Source organism: Colossoma macropomum, unplaced genomic scaffold (genome assembly GCF_904425465.1).
Source record: "Colossoma macropomum unplaced genomic scaffold, Colossoma_macropomum, whole genome shotgun sequence".
In the NCBI taxonomy this organism is placed as follows: Eukaryota; Metazoa; Chordata; class Actinopteri; order Characiformes; family Serrasalmidae; genus Colossoma; species Colossoma macropomum.
The window spans coordinates 34,615,672-34,633,961 of record NW_023494801.1 but is presented as its reverse complement, the minus strand read 5'-3'; the positions used below and the strand labels follow the sequence as shown (position 1 = coordinate 34,633,961).

The following is an 18,290-nucleotide window of genomic DNA, read 5'->3' as shown; positions in this document are numbered from 1 at the left end:
CTTACACAGCTTCTTCACCCAAGTTCAGCTATAATTTGTACTGTCGTCTAATAAAATTCTCCCTTTATTAGTTTTCACTTCAGCTCTAGTTTATACTGTCAGTTCAAGAGTTCATTGAGTTCATCCTCTTTAGAGGTGGTATCCCAAATACATGCAGTCTATAGTCTGCTCCCCAATGTGACCTTTTTTAGGAGATCTCCGAATGCTCAAGTTCGCTAATATTTAGTTTATTGATTATTAATCAGGAATGTTTCATTAAATCTTTCTGTCAATACTGACAGATTTTGAGGGAGAAAGCGAAAACTGTTCCTCTGAAAGCGGCTGCAGCAGCAACTTTAACCTCTTATTCTCCAGGGTATATTTTGGTTTGTCCTTCTGAATTTACGTGACCAAATCGTAAGGCAAATTATTCAGTAACTGCATGAAATAAATGTAAATTTTAATTTTATTTATTTATTTTTGGTAAAAGCTCCCCTCAAATTAACAGAACGTGTTTTATGATCACACACATATTACAATATGCTTACAGCTGAAAGCCAAAAATCTTAGACACTCTTTGTATTATTTTATAAAAATAATGTTTACAGAGCAGATCACTGAAGAGACGCCATCTGTTTATAGTTTATAGCTCAGATTTGTGAAGAAGTTCAGCCTTTTTTATTATAAGGGTTTAAAATGACATCACCCATCTATTTGACTGGAGAGAAGACAGTTACAGCTCTCATACGACCCCCACCTTTAGAATGTAGCTTATGAAATATGAAAGCTATGAAGACTATGACGAAGTGCGTTTTGGAACCACTGGTGATCTCAAGGAGTTAAAAATGTTAAGGAACAAACTGCACGTTATCAGTTTATTCCTTTGTTAATTCCACGAACTCGTTTCTCCTCTGCTCATCATCAGCTGACAAACCCCTGAAACTGAGATGAGGCTGTTTTTGCTTCAGGCGTGAACACTTGAGTGAGCTCTACTCATCATTCCTGTAATTGTCATTGCAACAACTACTTCCAGCACAAAAAATGCGGAGATGTGAAAAGGGCTTGTGATCCACCATCTAGTGTAAAGCCTTCCCAGAAGAGTAGAGGCTGTTACTGCAGTGAAGGGGGGCAAACTCGCTATTAAAACCCTTCCTTTCAGAAGAAACGTCTGCAGACTTTCGGATGATTTTTTTGTGTTGTGCCTTTGGGCAGAATTCTCAGGCTGTTGACGTTCTTTTATGGTTTATCTTTGTCCATGCAAAGCGTAGTGAATCACCTGCAGTACAGTAAATTTAGAGCCTGCATTTATTTAATTTCCAGTCAAAACAACCATTAAGTACAAGTTATTCTTTTATTGGGAGATGTTCGTGAGCTACAGAGAAAATGTGGCTCCTAACAACCACCTGGAAGACCTGATTGACCCCAAAACTGCCCCCATCAGATAAACAGCACTTAAAGCTTTCATCTCTGAGAGAGAGGAGAAAATCAAGCTGCTTCAGATCTGAAAACATCCACAGGTGTTTCTGTCCATCCTTCCACTGTGAGAAGACGACTCAGCGCTGTGGGTCTGAAAGGATGTGTAGCTGATCAAGAAGAACCTCACTGAGAAAAGGAGACGGACACATCAAACGAAGAAGCTGAACGATGGACTGACCACCCCAGAGTCCAGACCTCAACACCACTGAATGTGTTTGATTACTTCCGAAAATGATCAACCAGCTTCTCAGACTGACCTGGAGGTGTGTCTGCAGATTTAGTTGTTGAGGCTTCTGTGTGATTTTCTGTTAAATGTGTTTTCTGTTGTTTGTGATGCTGAAAAATGAAAGACTCATAGTGAAATAAGGGAAGGGTGGTCTCTGACTTTCGCACAGTACGCACTGCACCTTAGTTGATGCTGCTTTATTTACATCCTCTGTGTTTCCTCTCAGGCTCCTGTGGAGCGTCAGCTGCGCTATAAGGAGAAGGTGACGGAGATGAGGAGGAAGCGGAATTCTACTCCTGTAAAAGAGCACAAAGAGAAATACGTGGTGAGCTCCATCGTATCAGTGAGCTGTAGAGCAAAGAGGGATTTATTTAACATTAATTTATACTGACACTTTTATACGTTGCTGTATAATGAAATTATTCAGCATCTACTATGAATTATTCAGTATCTACTATGAATTATTCAGTATCTACTATAAATTATTCAGTTTTTACTATGAATTATTCAGTAGCTACTATGAATTATTCAGTGTCTACTATGAATTATTCAGTAACTACAATAAATTATTCAGTATCTACTATAAATTATTCAGTTTTTACTATGAATTATTCAGTATCTACTATGAAAGTAATCTGTAAGTTATGTAGCTATGAGGATCTGCAGCATCTTTACAATCAAGCCGTGTTCGTGTCATTAAAGTACGGGAAGAACTCCTCTTTTTTTCTGTCTCTTTCTTTGTACACGTCCTCTCTCCCTCTCTGTCCGTCTGTCCGTCCTCTGTTGTCCTGCAGGAGCACAGGCAGGCTCATGGCTCGACTCGTGAGCCGCTGCTGGAGAACATCACCAGTGATTATGACCTGGAGCTGTTTCGGAAAGCGCAGGCACGTGCCTCGGACGATCTTGTAAGAGAGAAAACTCATCACCTGTTCTCCCTCTTTGTTTCCTCCCCTTCTTCTCTTCCCCACGAGGCCAGCTCCCTCCCTCGCTCCAGAGCAGAGCGCTGAGGCCTCGTCTGCTCAACCTGGAGTCTGTACCGCACTAAACGCCTGCTGGAACTCCTCCTCTCTCTGTCTGTCTGTCTCTGTCTTTACCTTTCTCTCTCTCTCTCTCTCTCTCTGTCTCTGTCTTTACCTCTCTCTCTCTCTCTCTCTCTCTGTCTCTGTCTCTCTCTCTCTCTCTGTCTCTGTCTCTGTCTCTCTCTCTCTCTCTCTCTCTCTCTCTTCTCTTTCTCTCTCCCTCTTTCTGCCTCTATCTTTCTCTCTCTCTCCCCCTTTTTGTGTCTTCATCTTTTTTCTTTCTCTTTCTCTCTCACTCTCTCTTGCTCTGTCTTAATCTCTCTCTATCTTTCTCTCTCTCTCCCTCTCTCTTTCTCTCTCTCTCTCTCTCTCTCTTTCTCTTTGTCTTTCCCGCTTTATGTGTATCTCTCTCTCTCTCTCTTTTTCTTCCCACCTCTCTCTTTCTGTCTCTGTCTATCTTTGTCTCTTTCTCTGTGACTCTCTCTCTGTCTCTCTCTCTCTCCCTCCTTCTTTCTTTGTCTGTCTTTCTTTCTCCCCCTTTTGTGTCTTTATCTTTCTTTCTTGTTCTTTCTGTCTCCCTCTTTCTGCCTCTGCCAGTATCTTTCTCTGTCTCGCTCCCTCTCTCTCTGTCTCCACCCCCCCCACTCTGTCTTTCTCTCTCTCTGTCTCTGTTTCTGTCGTTCTCTCCCCCTCTCTGTCGCTGTCTCTATCTCTCTCTCTCTGTTTCTTTATTTCTCTCTCTCTCCCCCTCTCTGTCTCTCTCTCTGTCTCTGTCTTCCTCTCTCTCTCTCTCTCTCTCTCTGTCTCTCTCTCTGTCTCTGTCTTCCTCTCTCTCTCTCTCTCTCTCTCTCTCTCTCTCTCTCTCTCGTGCTCCCTGGGTCTGATTCTCTCTCACTCATTGTGTTTGTACAGTAGCTCTACAGTATTACTCCATGATAAAGTCCATGTTATTAGTCACGGTCCCTTGTTTTCTAACGGACAGTAAAGGACAGAACATGACATTACGTGCATTTTCCTCTCATTCAGCCTTTTTCAGCTTTTTATTCTGCAGTTTCTGTTTAGGCCCTTTATCACTTTATCACTTAGAGGTAGAAGAGCGACTTAATTCTGCATTCATTACCTCCATATTCTCCCCATAACTCACTCTGCAGTTTCTTGTCTCAGCTTGGTTTCTCTCTGGCGGGTGGTCTCTGTAACTGTCAGTAAAGCCTCTCTCTCCCTCTCTCTCTCTCTGGCCTGTCCGGCCTGTAGGAGAAGCTGCGGCTCCAGGGTCAGGTGACCGAGGGCAGTAACATGATCAAAACCATCGTGTTTGGACGCTACGAGCTGGACACCTGGTACCACTCGCCCTACCCTGAGGAGTACGCCCGGCTGGGACGCCTCTACATGTGTGAATTCTGCCTCAAATACATGAAGAGTCAGACCATCCTCAGACGACACATGGTAAAGCAGCATGTGGTAGAAGCCATATCGCCCCCTATGCTTCCTGTAGTGTATTACAGTCTGTCAGATTGACTGTGTGGATCATATGAACATTATAGAGGCTTTTTAAATGAAACAATAGAAGCCATATCGCCCCCTACACTTCCTGTAGTGTATTACAGTCTGTCAGAGTGACTGTGATGATCATATGAACATTATAGAGCACTTTTTAAATGAAACAGTAGAAGCCATATCGCCCCCTACACTTCCTGTAGTGTATTACAGTCTGCCAGAGTGACTGTGTGGATCATATGAACATTACAGAGTGCTTTTTAAATGAAACAGTAGAAGCCATATCGCCCCCTACACTTCCTGTAGTGTACTACAGTCTGTCAGAGTGACTGTGTGGATCATATGAACATTATAGAGCTTTTTAAATGAAACAGTAGAAGCCATATCGCCCCCTACACTTTCTGTAGTGTATTACAGTCAGTCTTAAAACAATATCTCTCAGATGCCATGCGCCATTAGATAGGGATACGTAATGACTGATGTGCAGTGTGTGACACAAGACTGAGGTTCAGTGAGTGCAGAGCTCCAGTATGTACAGAAAACTCTCCGATACACCAAGGACACCAAACCTTGACCCGTTACTGCCTTCAGCCAGCATGCAGATAGAAGTGTGATGTGTTGTGCCGACATGCTCCTCTGTTTTGTGCAGGCGAAATGTGTGTGGAAGCATCCGCCGGGCGATGAGATCTACAGGAAGGCCGCCATCTCCGTTTTTGAAGTGGACGGCAAGAAGAACAAGGTAGAAAGAGAGTCTTAAACACGGGGGCTGTTCTAGCCACATACATTAAACAAAACATCAAATGCAATGTACTTTTACTTTAGGTGTGGTTGAAGGCTCTTATGTGAAGATTAGTCTTTCTTAGTAAAGCCCTTTTACAAGAAGCAGTTTTTAACAGCACAGTGTAAAAGTTACATTTCAGCAAAATGCATCCTGACCTCATTTAACGTCAGAGGAATTTTCAAACTTAAGGACTTTTGGGACTGGATTCGTTTTACACGGGGAGGTGGGATACAGTTGTGTGCAAAAGTTTGAGCACCCCTGGTCAAGTTCCATGTTGTTGTTGATTTTCTAAGTGTAATTAACTTAATAAGTGGACACTCATTTGCACATTTTAATACATAATTTGCTGAATTTTAAATATTAAAAGAAAAATTACCAAAAAACATTAAAATGTGCCACAACGTTTTATTTTTTTGCGTAATACGCTAAATAACGCAAATAAACCGTAATTGTGTATTAAAATTTGCGTTAGCATAAGCATGTTCCCTTATTAACGCATTTACACTTAAAATTAACAGCAACATGGAATTTGACCAAGGGTGCACAAACTTTTGCACGCAACTGTAGATTTCTTATCCCGCGTGAATCGGTCATAAACATGACAGACTTTTCAGTGTCAATATGAGATTACCCTCCCCATGTAATCAGCACTACAGTCAGTTCATTTTAATGGCACGTACAATTAAAGGACCACTGCAAAATGCTAGAAAATAATTCAAGTTGGGATTTATTAGATATAACCATCTATGTTCTAAATAAATAAATAAATAAATAGACAAAAGTATTGGGACACCTACACATCACACCTACAGGAGCTTTTATGAAACCCATAGGCATTAATATGGAGTTGGTCCCCCTTTGCAGCTCTAACAGCTTCCACTCTTCTGGGAAGCTTCTACACGATGTTAGAGAGAGTCTGTGGGAATTTCTGCCCATTCATCCAGAAGAGCATTTGTGAGGTCAGACGCTGATGTTGATGAGAGGTCCTGGCTCACAATCTCCGTTCTAATTCATCCCAAAGGTGTGTGATGGGGTTGAGGTCAGGGCTCTGTGAGGGCCAGTCAAGTTCTTCCACACCAAACTCACCCAGTCAGGCCTTTATGGAGCTGCTTTGTGCACTGGGGCTCAGTCATGCTGGAACAGGAAAGGTTCTTCCCCGAACTGTTCCACAAAGTTGGAAGTGTACAATTGTCCAAAATGTCTTGGTGCTGAAGCATTAAGATTCCCCTTCACTGGAACTAAGGGTTCTAGATCAACCCCTGAAAAACAACCCCATCGCATCATCCCTCCTCCACCAAACTCTACAGTTGATTGTGGAGTATCTATAGGATATAGGAGGGAAAAATTTTGTGAACTGACATGTTGCGATGGTGGCGTCCTATTACAGAACCACACTCGAGTTCAGTGAGCTCTTTAGAACGACACATTCTTTCACTAATGTGTGTAAAGGCAGACTGCACGGCTATGTGTTTGTTTTTTTACACCTGTGGCAATGAGACTGAATGAAACACCTGAATGCAACGATTAAGATGTGTCCTAATACTTCTGTCCATATAGATATAGATGCATAGATGGATATAAAATAATAATTCATGTTGGAGTGGTGTATTGCCACATCAGCCACTAGGAATGTGTTATAGCACCCTCAAAAGACAACATAAAACAGTAATAATATACATGCATAAGCTTAAACTGGGCCAGTACAGTTAAAACACAGACTGGTTGAAAATGCAGTGGCAAAAACAACATAATGAAATTCAGTATAATAAAAGTCAAAATTAAAGAAAAGAATCAAAATCTAGAATACAGATAAAGTATCAGTTGAAAAGTAGTTCAAATACGCTGAAATCCGTCTCTGTTCTCACCCCGACAGATATACTGCCAGAACCTGTGCCTCCTAGCTAAGCTTTTCCTGGACCACAAAACTCTGTACTACGACGTGGAGCCCTTTCTCTTCTACGTGATGACTGAAGCAGACAACACGGGCTGCCACCTGGTGGGATATTTCTCCAAGGTAAACGACACGCGAAGCTTTCAGTGAAATCAACTCTGAGATTGTTTTGCTTTTGAGATGATCATAAATCTTTTCTTCACGCAGGAAAAGAACTCCTTCCTGAACTACAACGTGTCCTGCATTCTGACCATGCCGCAGTACATGCGACAGGGCTACGGCAAAATGCTGATCGACTTCAGTGAGTACAGACGACAACAGCAAAACCAGTTTTAACTGTCCAGGCCATGCATTTAATTTACATGATATCATAATTATTGCGATTGAAGTTAATTGAAAATGTATTTAAAGGACCCATATCCTGCATTATTCTTGTATTTTATTGTTTTCCCCCTTTGAGGTGCATTTATAGTGTTGGTGTGGTTTAAATACCAAAACAGTGGTACTTTATTTATACATGTCCATTTTTCAGCCTCACTTTACACCTTACAATTAGTTACTGTGCCTTTCAGGCTACGTTCACATTACAAACCTCGTTGTTCAAATCTTTACTCTAACGCGTTTGTTCACACTCGTTTAGGTAAGTGACTCAAATCTGTCATTAATGTGACGAACCGGCGTCCTGAAATGACCCTCATGAGCTCATCCTACTCAGTAACGTCACGTGAATGAATCACGTTCATCATCAGCACAAACTAACGAGCAGAACGAGCTTCACTGAGAAGATCATTAACTCTGATCAGCTCTCAGCTTCATTATTAGAGCGAGACGAAGGAGAAAAAGGTGAGATGAGCTGCTTTTCCACCGTTTACAGGCTTTAACTTCTGTTCGGCGCTGCTGCCATGATAACGCTGAATGATGGAGCAGTGGAAAAAGCACTTGAATTCCGATCTGAGCGTCACATTAAGGTCGCATGGCCACGAATCAGATACGTATCCGATCTAGGACCACATATGAAAGTGACTCAGGTCGGATTTGAAAAGATCAGATTTTTGTGTCCACACAGCTCTGAAAACATCAGATCTGGGTCACATCAGGGCAGAAAATCAAATTTGTGCCACTTCAGCCTGGTAATGTGAACGTAGCCTAAGACGGCTATTTGTAAATGAGCCCTGTTCTGATTGGTTGTCCTGTATTTTCCCTCAGTCTGGGCTGAATTACCTTATAACTCGTGTGAATGGAGGGAGCTAAACTCTGTAAGCTGAATAGATGCATATATGTAAATGAGTTGTAAATGAGTCTCTTCTTATGTTCAAAAATAGCCTGAATTTTTTATTTCGGAAAAAAAATAATGCACACTTTATTGAATATTATTATGACAGATTATAAACGATTCTAACATCCCAAAATCAATGCAGTTAAACCTCCAGATTAATGCATCTCAATGCATTTTTACTCGTGTTTCTGGGGTCCATATGTGATTGAAGTGTTTAAAGGAACATCGTATTTTCAGGCTACCTGCTGTCTAAAGTGGAGGAGAAGGTGGGCTCCCCTGAGCGGCCCCTGTCTGACCTCGGCCTCATCAGCTACAGGAGCTACTGGAAGGAAGTGCTGCTGCGTTACCTGCATAACTTCCAGGGTAAAGAGATCTCCATCAAAGGTAAGAGCAGATCACATGAGGAATCCTGTTATTGTTATAATTATCAGTTACATTTACAGCATTGAGCAGATGTTCTTATCCAGAGCAACTTACAAAAAGTGCTTTGTCTATCCAGAGAAAGTATCTTTGCTAGTTACCAATAGGTTGGAGAGAAAGCCAGTCCTGAGCTCAGACACTGCTGGAAACAAAAGTCCATGTTGATACCGAGAGAAAAGAAACAGTTAAACACAGCGCAGTGCAATACTTGTTTCCACTGACTTCATAAAAGGCATTTCTGTTCATGAATTACTCCATAAAGCCGCAACAAATAATCACTAAAATTAGACACCTTTGATAATTAAAATATTTATAAATGGAAAAGTTTTAATAACTGGGACTTTTGCTCGTTTTTTTATTAAAGCACGTGCTTCAGTTTTTATCAGTCTGAGAGGAAACAGGGTTTTGTTTATGGAGCTAAACATTACCACGTCAGCAGGTGCGCACAGTGGTAGCATAGAGAGGTAACCTGCCTGCACGTGACGCAAAAACAGTGACTTATGGTTTCCCTTTTCGTGTCGGTCCAACGTCCTTTTCCCTTCAGATGCAGTCAAACATAGAGATGACGAGACTCTGTTCATAACTGTCTGTATCAGAGCTCTAATCTTAGGTGATACTGTTGGTTCTGATCATCTGTTTCAGTCAAAATACGTTTCCTGCTGCTCTGGATTCCTGACCAGCAGAGTTTAGCACATGTGCGATTATACAGCATTATTTGATGGGCTTATATAGAATTGATGTAGAATCTTAGTCACTGAATTAACCAGAAAGCTGTTATCAGTTTTTAAGAGGATAACGGTTGTAAAGATGCTGTTTCCACTGCACTCCTGCACCACTTATCACTGACACACTGAGTCTCAGCAACCTGGGTTGCCAGATTAGGCAGGATCCCCTGGATTGGCATTTTATGCCTGTTTATATGACAATAAGTGTTTATCATGTTTGGCTTTTCTTGGAGAATTTTAAGTTTGGTTAATACTTTTTCATTTTTATTAATTTTGTCATTAGTGAAACATATTGCTTTTACAGTCAGAATATTTAAAAAATGAAAATATTCACTAGTTGCAGCCCCATACTTGACTAGTCGTCATTTATCTTACAACAAAAAAACAGCACCATATTTTTTGATAGCTTAATACTTAATACTTTTTTTAGGTAGAATTTTTATGTGTTTCAGCTTCTCTCAGACTCAGACGCTCTACCCACAGAGTTCTACTGATCGTTTAATGTATATTGTACACTATGGCAGCCACAGCTGTGCATCAGTATCATCAGTATGATAAACAAGCTTTCCTCAATCTAGTCACCAGTAGCAAGCAGTAGTCCGCTCTTCACATGGTAAGAACAGTATGACATTCCCCTTCCTGTCAAAGTAGGCGGTTCTGGCTCACGTTGAGCGATGAAACCCATCAAACTCTCTGGTAACAACTGTTTTTTCCAGCCATTGTGTACTTTTTTTTCCTAGTTTTCTCCCCAGTTTAGTCGTATCCAATTCCACTCACTAGTTAGGACCCCTCCAGTCACAAGATACCACCAGCACTAGTAGGGTGAAAGCTAGTACAGGCTTCCTCCAAGTGCTGTGAAGCACCATCACATCTTTTTGAACTGCTGCTAGCGCAATGTCATTGGACAGCTGAACGCGCTCGGAGGAGAACACTAAGCGCCAGTTCTGTTACTTCAGCGAAGAGATGCGCTGGCTAGCATCGCGCTGAGTGATGGGAGGAGACGAGGGAGGCCATCTTACCCACCCAGAGAGCGAGCCTAACTGTGCTCTCCTTGGACGGCTGTAACATCAACAGGGATCAAACTCGCGATCTCCTGATCATAGCCTGGCCCACGCTTAGACGTGCTACTTGGGAGCCCCACCCCATTGTGTTTCATTACTAAGTTCTGGACTAGTCAACAGCTGCCCACAGTGCCGACTATTAAATATGTTAGTCGATTAGTCTATACAACCTCTAGTTCATAATCTGTTTGGATGTGTCCACGTTTTCTATTCCCTTTTTCCTAATATACTTTCACTCTTTCTGATCAGAGATCAGCCAGGAAACGGCTGTGAACCCTGTCGACATCGTCAGCACCCTGCAGTCTCTCCAAATGCTCAAGTACTGGAAAGGGAAACACCTGGTCTTAAAGAGACAGGTAACCACAGCCCATCCTACATTCTTTCATTCATATGCAACATAAAAGTGGGTGATTGGGCTAAATTACAACATCACGATACTTCAGGGCGTTTTCACAAAACACAATCATGATAGTTTTTCTGATGTCTGCACACAAATAAATTGCACCAGCGAAGCGATGAAAAGCCAGGAGCACTGTGATCATTATTTATTTAAGAGGAAAATCTGTCTGGCTTTACGTGGTGAAACTTACATGCAACTTTAGTTGCTTGAAACTTACATGAAACTTAATTGCATTCAGATTGTATGAAAGTAAATCTTGTTGCAACTCATTTGAAACTCACAGAAGTTGACTGATCATGTTGCAGGCAACGCACAACATGAAACTAGTTGCATGAAAGTTTTATCATATAAAGCCAAGAGGAGACAAATGAGCATGTATATATTTTTTATATATAACACGCATATACTACAAACAAGGACATCCATATTAAAGATCAACAGACTCAAGATCTAATAATTAACTTGTTATCTCAAGATAACGAGTCAACTGACAGCCATGTAACGAGTTAATTATCTTGTGATCTCAAGATAACAACTTTTCTTAAGACGCCTAGGAAAGTAACTTGTCATTTCAAGATAAATTTTATATTGGCAGAGTGGGCTGCCGTCCAGTTATCTACACAATACTGTACGTTTCATGCAGTTAATCTTTACCGATTGTTGTTGTTTACTGGCTCTCTATAAAATCTAAATCTATAAATTTCCCAGCCTTAGTTCAAGTGCATGACACTGACATGCTAACACTGTCTCCAGGACCTGATTGATGAATGGAGATCCAAAGAGTTGAAGCGTGGAAGCAGCAAGACCATCGACCCCACAGCTCTGAAATGGACCCCACCTAAAGGGACATAGTGGATCTCCAGCATCTCTCCCAAACTTCCTCCGCTGCTCTGTGGTCACTCTAGAATAGTTTTCCTGCATAACAAGCTGTAGTCACTGTCTCCGCTACAGCCAGCATGTTCTCACCGCTAACCGTATCATGTAAAAGGCTAGTTCAGTGTTTTACAGTCCTGCTCCTGAAGTCCCTGCACAACATCCCGCTCCGTGGAGTCGACGGGCACGACAAAACCTTCGATTTCACCCCCCGTGGACGGAGGAGTGCAGGCTGAACTAAATGAAAAATCATAAACCGTCAAAGAAGTATAAATATAGAGAGCAAAATATTGAGTGCTCTGAGGAGTGGGGTTCAGAAGCTTAAGAACAAGTGAATATCTAAAGGGGAATTCCACCAATTTTTCAAAATTTCTACGTAATTAAATGGTCAAGATGTAAACAGAGTCGTTCAGAGTGGTTTGGTGTGAAACGCTCTGTTCTAGATAAAATTACTGAGTCAGAGCTGTTCACAGTGGTGGTGATAGGAACCAGACGTCCACCTCTAAAAGCTCCCTCACAGAAAGTTACTACATGAAATGGTTATGAATTCACTGCCTGATGTCTGAGACACTGTTTTACAGTAGTTTTGTGATAGAGTTTAGGCCTAAAATGTCTTGTTAATCCATTAAGTTTAATCCATTGATGGTGAAAGGATACATGCAGGGTGCTGTGAGGCAAAATAGTCCCCAAAGAAAACTGATTATTTCAGATTTTCCACTATTTTCCCATCATCAACATTCCATATAAACTCAGAAGACTTGTGTAGGTTCACTGGTGGTTCTGGATAGTAACCCCTGGTTCCTATCACCACCACTGTAAAGACAAAGAGTCTCTACAGTCAACCATTTAACACCAAACTGCTTTGAATGTGTGTGTGCTATTGTTATGATACAAGCTTGTTGCGATAGAAGAAACCTTTTTGGGGTTATATAGAACCCTTTTCAAAAAGGTCCTGTAGAGAACCATCTAGAGCACTATCTTCATTGATCTGAAGAACCATTTTACAATGCAAATAACCCTTTACGCTCTCTCAGCGTGCTTCGTGCCAATCCCCCACAGATAATGTCCGCCTGTCTCCATAGAAATGAATGAGAGGTAAAAGTACAATTTCCTCGGCTCACTTTTTCGTGAATAAATAAAATGAGCAGTAGGACAACAGTAGAGGAATAACGCAGGACTGCGGAACACTGAGCTAGCGGTATACGCACAGCTAACGCTTCAGCAGTAGCAATATTACTACTTTTATTGTCAGTGAAACAGCCAGTAGAACACCGTCAGTGCAAAACTGTGGAACCGAATGGAAAACATGGAACTACAGCTGCCACTGAATGTTCAGCCTTGTTACTGATGTCCACCGTTTCAACCTTCTAACAGTCAGCATGTTTCCTTTAGCTACCTCTGTTTTTACTGTGAGTTTTACTACGTTCTCAAATCTTGCGTGAGCGCTGTTGGTCACTGAAGGGTTCCGATGCTTTACTTAATAATGACTAGATAAGCTAAGCAGTTCTTTAAAAGAGGTTCTCATTGTCTGTACTGTATTTATTTTACAGTATAAAAAGGGCTGAGATCAGATATGAAGGGCCTGTAGGTCAGTATGAAAGGTTCTAGTTTGATTAAAGGTCTATTATAGCTAGAAATAACTCATTGTACAATGTTGGGATGTAGCAGCGGGTTCTCGACCTGAACCTTTAACATCACTTTTTGGGCATCGCAATAGTTTGTGCACCCCTGGTCAAATGTTTTTTGTTGATTGTCTAAGTGAGAATAAGGTCCAGTCCCATTTTGTATTTTTACCCCTACCCCTTGTTTTCGAGTGTTGCTCCTTGGAACTGAGTTACAGGGTAGTGGTTGAAGTCTTCCCTCTGAAATGAGACCCTCAAATAAAAAGAGCATCACTTCATTAACAGCTACCAGCGCTGCTCTGTAGGCGACCCTGCCAGTCTGCAGTGATAGCAGAGGAGGGTAAAGTTCAGCTCCTCACTGCTGGGCTTTAGTTACATTTAGGGCATCATATGCCTTCAAAGAGGGGGGCAATTATTTATTATCGCCCACCACTAATTCTTCAGTGATATGAAGCTGAAGTCAGATATTCACCAGATTCTTGTTCGAATTTTCCCGTTCCACCTTAAATGGAGCAGCAGTTACATTCTGGCTCTTCAGGCGTCAGAACTGCTGGACCATTTAAGGTGGACAGGAAAATTAGCTAGTTAGCTACCAAGGCGTTAGCATGCTATTAGTGATTTTTTATGCTTGTTATGAAGAAAAGGATCATAATACACAAACAACATTAAACTAAGATAATATGATGGTTATTGTAATTTTTGAACGGAGAAAATTATCACATTTGTGTGTTTCTCTGGTCTCTTGTTCTCCATCTTGCCGGTTTTTCTTTTTTTCTCATAACTCTCTGTTTGGAGTCTCTGAAAAACCTCCGTTTGGAGGGTCATGTAGCCCCAACACTTCATCCCACCCCTCTATCTCAACAAGAATCAGGACCCCTACCCCTAGACATGAACACGCAAAACAGAGGGGTAGGGCTGAGCAGTAGGGGCGAGGGGTGAAATGGGATTGGGCCCAAGTTAAAACCTCCTCTACAGAGAACACACTTCTGTACATTTTAAATCAATTACTGTTAATTTGCTGAATTTAACATATTGGGGAAATAAAAAAAATACTTAAATACTGAAATACTCAGAGAAAAATGCTTCATGAGACACTCGGTTCTTTAGCTTCATAACCCACACCTGAAGTAGGAAACCTGGCTGTGATCTTAGACTCTGAGCTCTGTTTTATCTGCTTATAAACAGTCACTAAAGTAGCTTCTTACCATGTGAGAAAATCACCAAAGTTCAGCCTTTTCTCTCTCAGAGCGACGCAGAGAAACTCGTTGCTGCGTTTCTTCAGCAGAGTTGATCACTGTAATGATCTTCTTACTGGAGAAAACAGTCAACCCTCTAGAACCCGTACAGAACGCAGCAGCTCGGATCCTCACAGCACCTACACAGAGAGCTCATATCACCCTGTTACACACTGCACTGACCGCCTGGATCTGTTAGAGAGAGTTCAAAGCTCAGCTGCTGGTTTTTAAAGCTCTAAATGACCTTAAAGTTCCTGAATGTCTGTTTATGATCTTAGATCTGCAGATTCTGACCTTCTGCAGACACCTTGGAGAGGAAAACCTGAAGAGACTCGTTCAGCTATTCTGCTTCTAAACTGTGGAGCTCAGTTCAGCTTTTATTAGCCAGTCGAGCTCAGAGCTCACTTTTAATAAACATCTGAAAACGCAGCTCTTTAACTCCGCGCTTCAGTAAAACTCTACAGCTCTTGGTATTAATTTTTTCAATCTGATCTGTTTTTTTTCTTATATGATTTTAAATTAATACTCATAATTTCTTCTATTTCTGTTAAGCTTTATCACCTGTCTGTAAAGCACTTTGAGCTGCCACCGGCGTGAAAAGATTATTATTATTATTATTATTATTTTATTTTTTTATTTTTTCCAATATGTTAAACTCAGAAAATTAATAGAAACGGTGCACAAAAATCTGCAAAAAAATCCATATTTAAGTGTGTTAACTTTAAAAAAGAATCAACATAACTTGCGGTGTTAATTGGGGGTGTTCAAACTTTTGCATATGACTGTATAACAATAAATATTTGATTTAATGTTTCTCAGAATGGTATCATTTGTATTTGATGAGGATTGTATTTTAGATATTGTACTTATTATTATCATTATTATTATTATTATTATAGTTGCAGTTAAATAAACCATATTTATTGTTAACCTAGCTGAATTTTATTAACTTGGACCCAGATCTTCTGTCGTAATGACAGACAGTGAAGTGCTGTAAGTGGCAGCTCTGGTCACTGAAGGCCTCGGCGACTGAAGCATGTATGTACTGGGTTGTTTGTGGTTGTACAGTAGAATCCTTCACTTCCTCTGAACTCTCCTAATGCACTAGTCAGCACTGTCTGCACAGCCAAACGCCAAACGCCTGCCTGATGATGATGTCAGTATGTCGTTGTGCAGCATTTTGCTCTCGCTTCCACCCAAATAAACTCCGGTCAGATCTAAACCTCTGAGTCTTGGTTCTTTTGTCTGATTAACCTTCGTCTGCTTCAGCATCACTGAGCTCATTCTTTTAGGGGGGATTTAAAAGTTGGTCGTTCTCAGCACGTCTCTGACTCGGTCCTTTACTGGAGAGCTTTGTTTATACTAAGTTAAATGCAAGCAGGTGATTATGTACAGCTGCTGTGTACAGATTCTGAGATCATCTGAGACGGTTGGTGAATGAGGCCCAGTGTCTTCGCTGAAGAACCCTTGAAGAACCATCTTTTCTAAGAGTGTATCACACACAGGTTTTTTTTTAAGCAGGTTGCCAGTCTAATGATGTCAGTTCAGTGCACGGTAGCATTAGCTCACATGTAACAATATTCATATTTCAACTCTTTAATGACCTCGTAATTCAGAGGATCCAGTGATCTTCGAGAGAAGAATGTTCACAGGACAAAACGACATGCGACAGCGGTGATTTTCAAAAACTCCATTCCACACAAAATTCCTTTTAGACCCGGACTTCCTAATATGGGCATAAGAGCAGGACACCCACACGACCATAGGACTTGTAGAGAGGAGAATTCCCACTCCGTAATGTCTTCTGGGTTTCTCAAACACTAGAGGGCGCTCCAGAGCGAGTCCAAAATGAATGGGTTAGGATGGAGCATTTGAGCAAAATCATAGTTTATAAATGCTTAAACATTTTTAATGTAAAATAACTCTTTCATCTCCTGATCACAGATAAGCTGTTATATTTTTAAGAGCTTTTAAACTCGAGTTATAGGTGTTTAAAGCGGCCGCTCTTGTACGTTCATGATGTCTGTGAAGTCTGACTTGATCCTTTACTGGAGAGCTTGATTTTTACCAAATAAATGCACACAGGTGATTATATACAGCTGTGGCGCTGGATTCACATGAGCTTCTTAAGAAAGTTCCTTATTTTCTCAATGTGTAATTGAAACATTTTGTAGGGTGGGTTGTGTTTCGGACCCCTTCCCCAAGTGGATGAATCTGATGACTGAAAGAGAATTCAAAGAGAACTCAGTGTAAACTTGGTGAAGGAGCGTCTTCTGAGGATGTGAGTGAATTATCTACTATGGTCATCACATCTTCATCAGAATTGATGTTGATTTTGAGATCATTTGAGGCCGAAACATCGAGCCGGACCTTCTTTTTGAGTCTGTGTGATGTTAAAACGTAAAGATGTATGATGTTCTCTATAGAACCTTGTTGAAAATGGATCTATATAGCACCAAAAAGGTTCTTCTATTAGTGCACAATTAAACGGTTCTCTGCATGGTGAAATGGTTCTTCAGATTGATGGAGAATATGCTGTATGTGCTTCTATGTAGAACCTTTCTAAAAAGGGTTCTATACAGCACCAAAAAGGGTCCTACTACTGTTTACAATCAAGCTTGTAATAATAGAAGAACGTTCTCTGTGTGTGGCGTTAATACGTAATACTTAATGACATGCAATAGAGAAGCGTTTTGAATATGGTTCTGTATAGCACCAAAAAAGGTTCTTCTATTATTACAAGCTTGACATCGTAAACAATAGCAGAACCCTTTTTGGTGCTGTATAGAACCCTTTTTAAAAAGGTTCTATATAGAAGAACATACAACATATTCTCCATCAATCTGAAGAACCATTTCACCATGCAGAGAACCCTTCAGTCATGCACATGGTTCTTTAAGTGTTGGTGATTCTATACAGAACCATTGGACCTCATTCTCCAGTATCTTCCTAAGTTTGTTCCTGAATGTGTTTTTGAGAAAGGTTCTAAGAAAAAGTCATGACGTGTTCTTAAAGCGCGGAACTGTTCTCACCTTTGTGCTCTTGAGTGTGTGTAGATTCTGTTCTTACCTGAGAACAAACCCCAGATAAGAGAACACTGGTGAATGTCTTCGTAAACTGTGTGGGTTTTAAGAAGAAATTTCCTCTTAAGAACAAAAGGTGAACGAGGCCCAGTGCCTTTACTGAAGAACCCTCGAAAGAACCATCTTTTGTAAGAGGTACCACACACGTTTTCAAGTAGGTTGTCAGTCTAATGATATAAATTTGGTGTGTGGTAGCTTTAGCTCACACGTAGCAATATTCATACACCGATCGGGCATAACATTCTGACCACCTCCTTGTTTCTACGCTCATTGTCCATTTTATCAGTCCAGCAGTGACACTGAGGTGTTTAAAAACTCCAGCAGCACTGCTGTGTCTGATCCACTCAGACCAGCACCACGTCAGTGCTACTGCAGTGCTGAGAATGATCCACCACCCAAATAGTACCTGCTCTGTGAGGGTCCATGGGGGTCCTGACCACTGAAGAACAGGGTAAAAGGGGGCTAACAAAGTATCAGAGAAACAGATGGACTACAGTCTGTAACTGTAGAACTACAAAGTGCACCTATATAGTAAGTGGAGCTGATAAAATGGACAATGAGCGTAGAAACAAGGAGGTGGTCATAATGTTATGCCTGATCGGTATATATATATATGTATATATGTGCACTAAGTAAAAAACACACCTGCCAGCAAAATGACCTTTTTTTTCTTGAATAAATTATAAGATAATTATGATACATGCAAAATGTTTAGAGAATAAGCTGCGT

General features: G+C 41.0%; 1 protein-coding gene across 3 annotated transcripts in view; it reads left to right on the top strand.

The window, feature by feature from the left end:
* Positions 1 to 13,460, top strand: part of kat7a (K(lysine) acetyltransferase 7a) — a 30,624-nt gene extending 17,164 nt beyond the window's left edge. Inside the window, exons 7-15 of one of the 3 annotated variants that reach the window (XM_036589598.1) lie at positions 1,908 to 2,006; positions 2,476 to 2,565; positions 3,952 to 4,143; positions 4,844 to 4,933; positions 6,849 to 6,989; positions 7,074 to 7,167; positions 8,380 to 8,526; positions 10,598 to 10,704; positions 11,502 to 13,460. In XM_036589598.1, coding sequence (XP_036445491.1) covers positions 1,908 to 2,006; positions 2,476 to 2,565; positions 3,952 to 4,143; positions 4,844 to 4,933; positions 6,849 to 6,989; positions 7,074 to 7,167; positions 8,380 to 8,526; positions 10,598 to 10,704; positions 11,502 to 11,600 — 1,059 coding nt within the window. In that variant the 3' untranslated portion in view covers positions 11,601 to 13,460. Of the gene's footprint in view, positions 1 to 1,907; positions 2,007 to 2,475; positions 2,587 to 3,951; positions 4,144 to 4,843; positions 4,934 to 6,848; positions 6,990 to 7,073; positions 7,168 to 8,379; positions 8,527 to 10,597; positions 10,705 to 11,501 lie in introns of all 3 variants that reach the window. The other 2 variants (XM_036589597.1, XM_036589599.1) reach the window with 2 other exon arrangements.
* The last annotated feature ends 4,830 nt before the right edge of the window (positions 13,461 to 18,290 follow it).